Source organism: Dromiciops gliroides, chromosome 4 (assembly GCF_019393635.1).
Source record: "Dromiciops gliroides isolate mDroGli1 chromosome 4, mDroGli1.pri, whole genome shotgun sequence".
Lineage (NCBI taxonomy): Eukaryota > Metazoa > Chordata > Mammalia > Microbiotheria > Microbiotheriidae > Dromiciops > Dromiciops gliroides.
The window spans coordinates 270925662-270937973 of record NC_057864.1 but is presented as its reverse complement, the minus strand read 5'-3'; the positions used below and the strand labels follow the sequence as shown (position 1 = coordinate 270937973).

Genomic DNA, 12312 nt, shown 5'->3' with positions numbered 1-12312 from the left:
TAATGGCATTGAAAGGCTTAGAAAAAAACCCTTGATTTATAAGTAATTCCTACATTTCTCTATGTGGTCAGAAAGAGCAATAAGTTTCATAAGTATCTCTACTGTACTATGCAGCATTGTACAGTAGAAAGAATACTTGACTTAGGAGTCAGGAGGCCTGAGTTCAAGTTCAATCTCTACAACTTTCTGCTATGACCTGGGGTAAATCACTAAGCCCTCACAGAGCCACCAAAAGAATCAAGAGAATAATATCTGCTCTACCTCCTTCAGTTAAAATGTTTTGTAAATTATAAATGAATCTCTAAATGTAATCCAGGCTTCAAAGTCTGGGGTACTTTGTATACTGCTGCATGTGCAGGAGACTGTTCACAGGTGAAAAGAATGCTATGTGAGTTCCTTTTTTTTTTTTTTTTTGGTTTGTTTGTTTGTTTTTTGTGGAGCAATAAGGGTTAAGTGACTTGCCCAGGGTCACACAGCTAGTGTCAAGTGTCTGAGGTCAGACTTGAACTCAGGTCCTCCTGAATCCAGGGCCGGTGCTTTATCCACTGCACCACCTAGGTGCCCCACTATGCGAGTTCCTTGAGAGCAGAGACTGTCTTTGGCTTCCTTTTGTATCCCTAGTGCTTAGTACAGTGCCTGGAACATAGCAGACACTTAATGTTGATTATCAATTGACTGATTGATGCTGTTTGCTTATGGGAATGGCAGTGTTAGTGAGAGCTTCTGGGAGAAGAGAAATATGTAATTCCAGACAATACATTACCTCCACCAAGTAGATGCCTCCTCTAGCATACACATTGGTATACCAAATGTCCCAGGCTTTGAAACACAAGTTGCATAAAAATAAAGAATTATTATAATTTCTTTTTAGTTATTAATTCATCACAGAGAGGAAGAGTAGGAGCTGTATTTCAAGGTTTTCTAAGTTAGGGATGCAAATATTCATTATTACAAAATTCTACTAAAGTAAAAATGATATGGATTTCATTCTAATGAAATTTGTGTAAGTATGCATGTAACAGATGGACAGTACAACTTATCTTCCTATGTGACCTCATTATTCCCATTTAATCACTACCCATTTACTTCTCATTTTATTACAGTTTGGCTTGTGATCCCACCACTTCATTTTTTTAGGTTATCCACTCATAAAAGCTAAATCCAACAGTGTTTTCCCATTCCTCAACCTCTCTTACTTCTGTACAGTTTTTAATACTGCTGGTCAGCCATTCCTCCTAAGCATTCTCTACTCCCTTGGCTTGTATCACCAGCAGTTCTCCTGGCATACCAGCCAGACCACTCCTCAGGTGTCCTTGGCTGAATCATCATCCATCTCCTACCCACTTGAGAGTATGAGTTCTTCAGAGCACTGTCCTGAGCCCTTCACTGCCTCTTTTTTTTTTTTTATTTTACAATGTACTCTTAGGGATCTCATTAGCTTCCATGGGGCAAAGTATCATCTTTATGTAGATGATTCCCAAATCTCTCCTGAACTAAACTCCAGTCATGAACTATTAACTCCCTACTACATAGGATATATCATCCTGGACGATCTCCTGGGAGCAGCTAGGTGGCGCAGTGGATAAAGCACCAGCCCTGGATTCAGGAGGACCTGAGTTCAAATCCAGCCTCAGATGCTTGACACTTACTAGCTGTGTGACCCTGGGCAAGTCACTTAACCCTCACTGCCCCTCAAAAAACAACAATAAAAGATGGCAAAGGACAATGGAAGGTGCTTTGGTCTGAAGAGACCCAAGCCCTGTCACTGCAGTTGCAAGCCCACAGGCATCTCCTACTCAAAATTGTCCAAAAGGGAATTTACTATCTTCCCCTCAGAGTTTGCCTTCTTCAATTTGGCCTGTTTCTGTTGGGAATACAATCCTCTCAGGCTAACCCCTTAGGTTATATCAATCACCCTTCACACACCCCCTCTTTCTGATCCCTCCCCCATATCTAATCACTTGCCAAGTCTTCCAAATTTTCAGCTTACATTCATTCCCTTCTGTCCACTCACACAGTCATTACACTAATTCAGAGCCTCATTATCTTTCCTTTGTATTACTGTAATAGCCTAACAAGTGCCCTTTCCTCAATTCTCTCTCCCTAATTCACCTTTCACATAAAACTCTGTTCCTAAGACATAGTACAGTATGGCTTTTCACTTTTCAAAAACCTTCAGTGGCCCTGCATTGTACCTAGGATGGATTTTTTTAAAAAAACCACTTAATCTTGCATTTAAGGCTTCCCACAATCTTACTCTCACCCAGCTTTCCATGTCCAGCCTTATTTCATACTATTCCAGAAAAATTAAATAATTAGTCATTTCCAAAACTCAATACTCAGCCTCCTGCATAATCCATCCCCCATGCTTGGATTGTACTTCATCTCTATGCCTCAGAAACTTTGTCTTTCTTTAAATTCAGTTCCTCCATGGAGCCTTCCCTGATCTGCCCAGCTGTTAGGACTTTCTCTTCAATTTTCCTTATCCTATATCCATTCATGTAGAATGTAAACTCCTTGAGGGTGGTATTTTTTTTTATCTGTCTATATCCTCAGAGCCTAGCACAGTGCTTTGCATATAGCATACTAATGGTGAGTGCTTTACTAGTACCTACTAATGTTAAAAGATCCAGAGGAAGCCCCTGAGATTTATTGCCATTCATAAATAATTGACCCAAAAATCCACATGGGGAAAAATCAGTTAAGATTGTTCGCTGTCCAATCCATGCCATGAAATTGGATGGGAAGACCGCTGAGTTAGTCCATTAGCACATCTATCACAGTGGCACTGCAGACGGACAATGAGCTAGGCACAAAACTAAATAGGGAGGAGAGAGTAGGTGAGATTGTTTTGGGTAATTATAGAGGGCTTTCAATAATCCCAAGCTGCTCCCCAACCAAAAAAATCTTTTTAAGACCAATTTTCTTCTGTTGATGCCATATGGTTACAAATCATAGAATACCAATCTCCAAAGAATAAAAATTACTTATGAACCAAAAAACAACAGGGAGGCATATGGTAGGCATAAGCAAGATGAAACATATTGCCAATTATGACTTGAGCACAAGAAATGGTGCAAAGGATATCATCCAGGAAATATATATGATTCATCCTACATTTTAAAATGCCTGCCATATGTAAGGCACTGTGCCAGACTCCAGCGATCTAAAGACAAAAAAAAATTAAACAATAACCGTTCTCAAAGAATGTCCACTCTATCAACTGAAAAGATGGGCCAGTCAGGTACCAAGAGTCAAGTATAATAAATGGAAAGCCTGAGAAGTGCATTGACAGCCATGAGCAGAACCAAGAGTAACTGAAGGAAGTCACAATAAGAAAAAAAAATTAGGCTTGAGGTAAGAACGAGCTTTTTAACAATTAGAGCTATCCCAAAATGGAATAAGTGGCCCTGGGAGGTAGTGGGTTCCTCGACTCCATTTTACTAGAGGTCTTCAAGCAAAGACTGAATGACCATGATCTGGTGAGTATGCTCTACTGGTGACTGGATTGTTTGCCACTTTAGGGTCCCTTTCAATGCTAAAATTCTGTGTTCCTCCAGCAACCTGGGCAGATAATCTATGAAGAATCTGTGTGGTGCTAAGGAAAGAGTGCTGGATTTGGAGTCTGGGAACCTGGATTTAAGTCTGATTTGGGAAACACAACTTGTTTTTCCATATTTGCCTACCTTTATTCAGTCTTCAAATGTGAATTCTGGAAGTTGAAGTAATTTTCAATTAATTATTATTAATCCTTCTAAGTAAATTTTATACACACACACATATATATGCTAAATCCCATCATGATTAATTTCACAGTCTCTCCAATTTTTGCTAAAGCAGAATTTCATTATGTGTACTTTGCTAGAATTTGCACTTGAAAAGTATAAAAGCTAGAAGAAACAACAGCTGAAACTCTTCCTATCTCTAGTAAATTAATCAATGAAAAGAATTACTCCGAATCCAGTAAGGAGGAAAGGAGAGGAGGAACAAAGGAAGATTTAATCTGAAGGGTTTCATACCCCTTTTCCTTCACTAAGCTATTGAATATTTTTTTCTATGCTATGTTGTTCTGCTTGAGTGCGTTCTTCTAGAGGGAATGATCGGAACATATCAGGCACTACTTTTCAACCCTCACCCTGCACATTTCCTGGTTCATCCAATTTAGGGACTGGAAAATTCTGAACTAGGAGGGCAGACAGAGTTGGGGTAATGAAATTGTTCAACTATCATTGATCCTGATGCCCTGTTTTCATGGGCAGGAAACAGAAAATGTGTTTGTATAAGATTATTCATCATAGAGAATTTACCATAACAAGGCTGACAAAGAATTTAGAACGGGAATCATTAGAAAGGTCTGAGGAGAAAAAAAAATTGGAAAAGTTCTTCTTCATAGCCCTTTCCCATGCACTTTCTAGAAAGTGAGTAAGAAGGGGGAGAAGAAAGTGGAAAAGGAGGGGAAGACAGGACAAGTTCTGCAGAGGGTTCTAGAGCTGGGAAATTTTCATTTGCTCAAAGAAAAAGGAATCTAAGAAAGCACAGAATACTGCTCTCAATCTTTTCCCATTCTTCCTCAAACTCTAGTTATAGACACATGTTCATTGTAATATTAATTATTTAGTTCAAATATATGATGTGATTGCATGTATATATAATCTGCGGTGTATTTCTATAATGAACATTAAATAGAATTTTACTTGGAGTTTGTAAAGTAATCCTGAGTAAGTAGTTTATCCTGTATCCTAATCTATAAAACAAAGATAATACAATGACATACTTGTAGAAAATGTTGCTATCTTAACTGCAATACATTCTGTGTTTTGAGAGGTCACCAAGTGGTTATAAAGGGTTTTGTTTTTGCAAAGGTTGCTACTATAGTACTTAATGAGCACATTTACTAAAATAGGGAATTCAGTCAATGAAAAACTGATTTAAAAAAAATATTTGCACAAATCCCCAACCAATCCCTCCCAAGAGTCTTTATTGCCCTTAGGGATGGGCAGCCAATTTATCAAGCAGCCAGAATTTACTAAGTGCCTACTCTGTGCCAGACACAAAGTCAAAAATTGAAATCTTGCTGTTCTCAAGAATCATCATATCTCTTGGATACCAGCATATATTTTATTAGCAATTTCCTTTCAAATACTTTTGTGGTAAAAAAAAAAAATAACAGTAATTTTCAATTATAAAGTGATTTAGAGGTGCAGCTAGGTGGCGCAGTGGATAGAGCACCGGCCCTGGAGTCAGGAGGAACTGAGTTCAAATCTGGCCTCAGACACTTAACATTTAGTAGCTGTGTGACCCTGGGCAAGTCACTTAACCCCAATTGCCTCACCAAAACAAAACAAAACAAAATAAAATAAAATAAAATAAAATAAATTGATTTAGAATTCAAATGGAGAGGATCAGTTTCAAACCCACAATAGCACCATGAAGTAGACAGAGTAACCCTATCAACATGCCTATTTTAAAGATGGGGGAAAAAGTTAATCGATATATTCAAAGCTACATAACTAGTCTTTGCATAGCTTCTAATTTCTCTAGAGTATTTTTTCTCTATATATGTTGTTGCCTTGATATATTTAGATATTTTGTAAACATGATAACATTATGATGGACATATATATTTATACATATGCACAGATACATATATACACACAGCATAAACACAGCATACTCTTATTCCAAAAACCATCAAATCCGTATTTTAAGAACTTTGTAAAGTATGTGGCCTAAAAGGAATGCTAAAGAACTGTTTTTTGTTCCATTGATTTTCATGGAATTAAAAAGTACCATGAACTTTTACTTCAACATGGACTTCTGTAGTGAATTATATAACTGAACTAGGTGGTATAGTAGATAGAGACCTGGAGTCAGAGATACCTAAGTTCAAATCTGGCCTCAAACACTTACTAGCTGTGTGACTCTAGGCAAGTCACTTAACCCTGTCTCCATTTCTCATCTGTCAGATGAGCTGGAGGAGAAAATGGCAAACCACTCCAGTATCTTTGCCAAGAAAACACTAAATAGGGTCACAAAGAGTCAGACACAACTGAAAGGAATGAACAACAATAGAGCAGTTAGCCTTTTTACAAGAAAAAGTATACTAATGAACGGCTAAACTCTTTTCCGCCACATCCTTAATATCTTAAATGCATTATTTTTTTTTGTGTGTGAGGCAATTGGGGTTAAGTGACTTGCCCAGGGTCACACAGCTAGTAAGTATTAAGTGTCTGAGGCCGGATTTGAACTCAGGTACTCCTGACTCCAGGGCTGGTGCTCTATCCACTGCGCCACCCAGCTGCCCCCATTATTTTTTTTTTACTTCAATCTTTTTAAGCTGATGGTTTTAGACAGGCTCCAGTAGCCTAGCATCTTAAAAGTCCTTTTAAAATGTCTACATCAAAAGGTCTGTTCTCATGTCACCAAGATCTATATGCCCTTACCTGTTTTATGACAGGTGGTGGCTTCTTGCTCACATCAATGGCCGAGAATTCAGGAAGCCCAAACTTATCCCGGTAAAACTCTCGAGTGAATTTGTCGCAATCGTAGATGAAGAAGGTCCGTCCAAGTATGGTAACAGGCTGACCCACAGCAAAATCTTTGGCAGTGAACCATTCTTGCACGTCCTGATCAGAGACTTCCAGGACACACCGAGGGAAGTCCTCTAATGTAAAAACGGGGAGACAAAAACAAAAGGATGAGTTGGGGGAAAGACTAGTTGTTCATCATCAATCATCAAACAGTTAATAAGTGCCTCCGTGTGCCAAGTCTTTCGCCAGATGCTGGGGATATGAAGACAAAAATTTAATCATCTCTGCTTTCAAGGCACTTCCATTCTACTGGGTGAGCCAATGAGTACATAGATAAATATGTATAAAATAAATGGAATGGAATGGGAAGGAGGAAGGCACTAGCAGTGGGAAGAAAGAAGACAGCCTTTGTGCCGAAGATGGTGGCATCTGAAATGAGTTTAAAAGGAAATTTTGGCTCAATTAAAAGGTTAAGGCACTCCCAAGTTTTTATCCTGTTCTAACAACAGACTATATATGAACCAAATTATTTATAGTCAAATGTTTCTTCTTTTTGCCTTTCTTGTCGCTCATCTCACTCACTTCTCAACCCTTTGCAACGTGACTTTTGACTTCATCATTCCACAAAAAAATGCTTTCTCCAAAAGTTACCAATGATGTCTTAATTGCCAGATCGATAGCCTTCTCTCAGCCTTAATCCTTTTTTACCTCATCTACAGCATTTAACATGATTGACTAACCTCTCCTTATGGAGACCCTCTCACCAACCAGTTTTCATTATGCTTGGGTTTTCTCTTATCTGTCTGATCTGATATCAGTCTCCTTTGCTGGATTTTCTTCTATATCCTGCACCCTAACTTTGGGTATACCATAGTACCCCAAAGCTGCAGAGGTTTGTACCCACTTCTGTCTCTGCACTCTTCCATCAGCTTCCATGGATTTCATTATCATCCCTATGCAGCTGATTCCCAAGTCTATATAGTCAGCTCTAGTCTCTTTCCTGAGTCCCACCACCAGCTACCTATTGGACATTTCAAGTCAGATGGCTCATCTCAAACTCAAACTCATGTATAAAACAGAATTTATTATCTTTCTCCTAAAACCACTTTTTCTTTGATGTTTTCTATTTCTGTCAAGGGTACTGTGCATCCTTCCATTCACCCAGCTCTGCAATCTAAGATTCATTGTTGACTCGTTCATCCCACATATCTAATCAATTAGCAAATCCTGATTCTACCTCCATATCATCTCTCACCACCATCCCCATCCCCTTCTTTCTACTCACCACTCTAGTTTAAGGAACTCATCATTCCTCACCTAAACTACTGCAATGAATTACTAATTGGTCTTCATCCCTCAAGTTTTTCACTTCTTTCATCCACCCTTTGCATAGTCACTGAAGTGATTTTTGCAAAAGCACAGTCACTGAACACATCACTGGCCTGCTCAACAAACTACCTTTAAAGATAGTATAGGACCTGTGTTTTCTTTCTTTTCTTTCTTTCTTTCTTTTTTTTTTTTTTGGGTAGGTCAATGAGGGTTAAGTGACTTGCCCGGGGTCACACAGCTAGTAAGTGTCAAATGTCTGAGGCTGGATTTGAACTCAGGTTCTCCTGAATCCAGGGCTGGTGCTTTATCTACTGTGCCACCTAACTGTCCCCTTGTGTTTTCTTTAGTAAAGGGAACTTGCAGGTGAGGAAACCACTCTACTAATGAAGGTCAGCACCTTTTCTGTAACTTAGAGAATTACTGAGATCAAATAAAATCTGTGGCATTTAAATCCCTTTTTAACCTACCTGTCCAGCTTTATTATACATCATTCCTCTTTACACACCCCAAGGTCTAGCTAAAATTGCCTTCTTGCTCTTCCTTCATCTTCCCAGCCCATTTCTTTGCAGTCTGACCCCATGCCTGGAATGCACTCTATCTTCTCTGCCTTCTGGAATCCCTACGTGTTTTTTTCAAAGCTTAGCTCATGCACCTTTCTTAATCCATTCAACCAGCAATGCACACTCCCCCTCCTCCAGGAAGAAAATTACCTTATACTGCGTTTTTGCATACTTATTTATGTATGCATTGTTCCCCCCAATAGAATTTCATTCCTGTCTTTGTATTCTCCATACCTAGCACTGTGCCTGGTACACAACAGATGCTTTAAAAATGTTCAATGATTGGGGGCAGCTAGGTGGTGCAGTGGATAAAGCACCAACCCTGGATTCAGGAGTACCTGAGTTCAAATCCGGCCTGAGACACCTGACACTTACTAGCTATATGACCCTGGGCAAGTCACTTAACCCCCATTGTCCCGCAAAGAAAAAAAAATGTTCAATGATTGACTGATTCTTTACTTCTTATAGCTTAAAGCTTCACCTTCAAAATATTGGATGTTGGAGGGGATGTGCAAAAGCTGGGATGCTAATCCACTGTTGGTGGAGTTGTGAAAAGATCCAACCATTCTGGAGAACAATTTGGAATTGTGCCCAAAGAGCTATAGAAATGTGCATACCCTTTGATCCAACAATACCACTGCTAGGTTTATATCCCAAAGACATCTTCAAAAAGAGAAAAAGACCTATTTGTACAAAAAAAAAATATAGCAGCTCTTTTCTATGGTGGCTAAGAATTGGAAATCAAAGGAAGGCCCGTCCACTGGGGAATGGCTAAACAAGCTAGCGTATATGATGGCGATGGAATATTATTGTGCTATAAGAAATGAGAAGCAGGATGATTTCAGACAGGCCTAGATAGACTTGTATGAACTGATGTATAGTGAAGTGAGCAGAACCAAGAGAACATTGTACACAGAGATAGCAATAGTGTTTGATGGAGAACTGGGAATGACTTAAAAAACAAAACAACAACAACAACAACAACAAGCTTTTCCTTCACGTCCCACTAGTATCCTTTCCATACCAGACCTCTTCCACACTAGACCTCTCAAGTTAATGACCTCAGACCCTGAGAAAGTGAATCCACTCATTGGAATTCATCTGTCTTGATAGGTGACTGAATGAGTGCAAACTGACCTAGCCACTAATTCTAGCTGGCCCCAAATTCTAGGGCATGCTTCATCTTCATATTCCATTAGTCATCCACTCAGGCCATCATACCATCTTCCTGCTGCCCTGTGTGTACCCACCTATTCTGGGCCCAATAATCAAATCAACAGTATCATCTCTTTAAGGAGTGTGTCAATGAAATGCTCTATGGATCTGTGACTCCCCAGACCAAAACTCCCTCCTTTGGCCTCCATTTGGCTACATGTATTATGTTCCTCAATTAGAACATAAGTTTCTTGAGGGCAAGGACCATCTCCCATTTTTCATTCAATATTTAGCAAAGTGCCTGGCATTTAAGTGCTTAACATATGCTTAATCACTCATTCTTATATTTTCAAAAACTGTACTGGGATTGTAACTTAAGAGGTTAAAAAATTTTTTTTAAACTGTACCGAAACGGTTTAAAAATATCCCTTCATGGGGCAGCTAGGTGGAGCAGTGGATAGGGCACCGGCCCTGGAGTCAGAAGTACCTGAGTTCAAATCCGGCCTCAGACACTTAACACTCACTAGCTGTGTGACCTTGGGCAAGTCACTTAACCCCAATTGCCTCACTAAAAAAAAAAAAAATATATCCCTTCATACATAAAATAACGATTAATCTAGACCCCAAGCACTGTCCATTTACCATGAAATAGAATCACAGGATCAAAGTTTTAGACCTCAGATGGACATTGGAACCCATCTAGTCAAGCCCCCTTATTTTGTAGATAAGGGAACAATGGGCCAGAGGTGGAAGGACCTGCCCAAAGGCACAGAGGTGACAGAGACAGGATTTCAGCCTATATCCTGGATGCCAGACACAGGACTTTCCCTACCGCACTGGTACCGAGTTACAAAGGAGAGGAAGAACCATCTGTCTACCACTTAATAATCATAGAACCAGGGGCAGCTAGGTGGTGCAGTGGATAAAGCACTGGCCCTGGATTCAGTAGGACCTGAGTTCAAATCTGACCTCAGACACTTAACACTTACCATCTGTGTGACCCTGGGCAAGTCACTTAATCCCAATTGCCTCACCAAAAAAAAAAAAAAAAAAGAGTCATAGAACCTTTGAGTTGGAAAAGGCCTTAGAGGTGCAGTCGAGCTTCCTGTAAATATAAAAATACCTTCTAAAGTATTTCTAAAGCTCAGCCATTCAGTTTCTACACAAGTGCTTAGAATGATGGGGACTGAGTACTTCAGAAGGCAGCCCCTCCCAACAGCTGGAACAGCAATAACTATTAGTAAATTTCTTCAAGTCAAGATTTATTTCCCTTCAACTTCTGTTCATGGTTTTTGACTCAGTTCTCAAGAGAAATTTATTCCCCACTCCTACATGATAGCGACAGCCCTTCAAATATTCAAAGATAGGCATCATGTCTCTGTTTTGTCTTTTCCAAGCAATATATCTCTCTAGAATTCAACCATTCCCCATATGATGTGGTTTTCAGATCCCTCATTCGTATAAACACTCTCTCTACTTAAGTTTGCCAATGTCCCCTGTGTAGCAAGGGTTGGATTAGGAGAATACCTCCTGGGGTATGCTGAGCACGTCTCCCCCAATCCCCCCCACAACTCTCCCAATACACTATTGGGGGACACATGGTCAGTTCTGAAGGACTTGGAGATTTGGAGGGATGAAGTCATCTGTTGGCAGAAAAGGCAGACAGGGACCCAAGGCCAGGCTCAAATTGACCTAGTAAATACATATTCTGCCTAGGGGCTGGGGAATGACAGAGGCATCCTTACCCATTCCTCCCACCATGGGAAGATCCAAAAGTTCCACGCAAGAGCAGAAGTCATAGGCTTTGAAAGGGTCTTCCTAGCTCCTAGTGGCCAAACCTCTTTCGATGCCCCTCCCCCTTCTTAACCTTGCTGTCCCTCATTTTCCTTCTCTATAAAAATGAGGGAGTTGGGTTTGCTGGCTTCTAAGATCCCTTTTATATCTGCAGCTATGATCTGATGAATCTCTGTTCTGTGGAGGCAGGACAGAGGAGGTGGCATGGCCAGGCATCGAGGTGGAGTTACCAGACCCTTGCTGCCATCTCTGCTGCTGTCACAGGGACAAACACCAGCAAATCCACCTCCTTCATTTTACAGAGAAGGAAGATGAGGTATATGGAGGTTCAGCTGCTTGTTCAAACGCACACAGGTAGTAAACTTCAGCGGCAGTATATGAACTCGGGTCCTCTGACTCTGGAGCCAGGACTCTCTCCAATATGCCATGCTGCCTCCCTGCATCTTACCTGCCACAATATCTCTGCTCACACCATTCCCCATGCCGCAAGTGAATTTCAGTCCTCAGGACATCAGAGGTCTTCTTCAGGAGGCTATCTTCTGCCTGCTGAAAAACAACCCTTCCTTCTAGGCTTAGCTCCTTCATTATTCTTCCCAGCTAAATGTACTCCCCCCCTCCTATCAACTCTCAAGCTCATTGGACCTCACCTATACAATCTGTACTAAAATTATTTGTGGACATGCTTCATCTCTCCTACTGGTTTTTGCCTACGGTGTATTTATCTTTATTTTTCCGCCAGGGTCTAACAGTGTGCTTGGTACGTATTAGGCACTTAATAAGTGTTGAATGAATGACCTAATTACTTTTACTTCACCTTGGCTTCCACTATCTCCACCTTAGAGACAGGAGGTCTGGATCCTACTTCTCACCTCTGATACCTATGAGCTATGGGATCATAGGTATGTCACAATTTCTTAGCTTCTTATCTCTCATCTGTGAAATGA

The 12312-nt window shown here is 40.2% G+C and overlaps 1 protein-coding gene across 1 annotated transcript in view; it reads right to left on the bottom strand.

The window, feature by feature from the left end:
* EFHC1 (EF-hand domain containing 1) overlaps positions 1-12312 on the bottom strand; it is a 79291-nt gene that overhangs the window by 25335 nt on the left and 41644 nt on the right. Inside the window, exon 6 of the mRNA XM_043962547.1 lies at positions 6444-6664. Within this exon, the coding sequence (XP_043818482.1) occupies positions 6444-6664 (221 nt within the window). The remainder of the gene's footprint in view (positions 1-6443; positions 6665-12312) is intronic.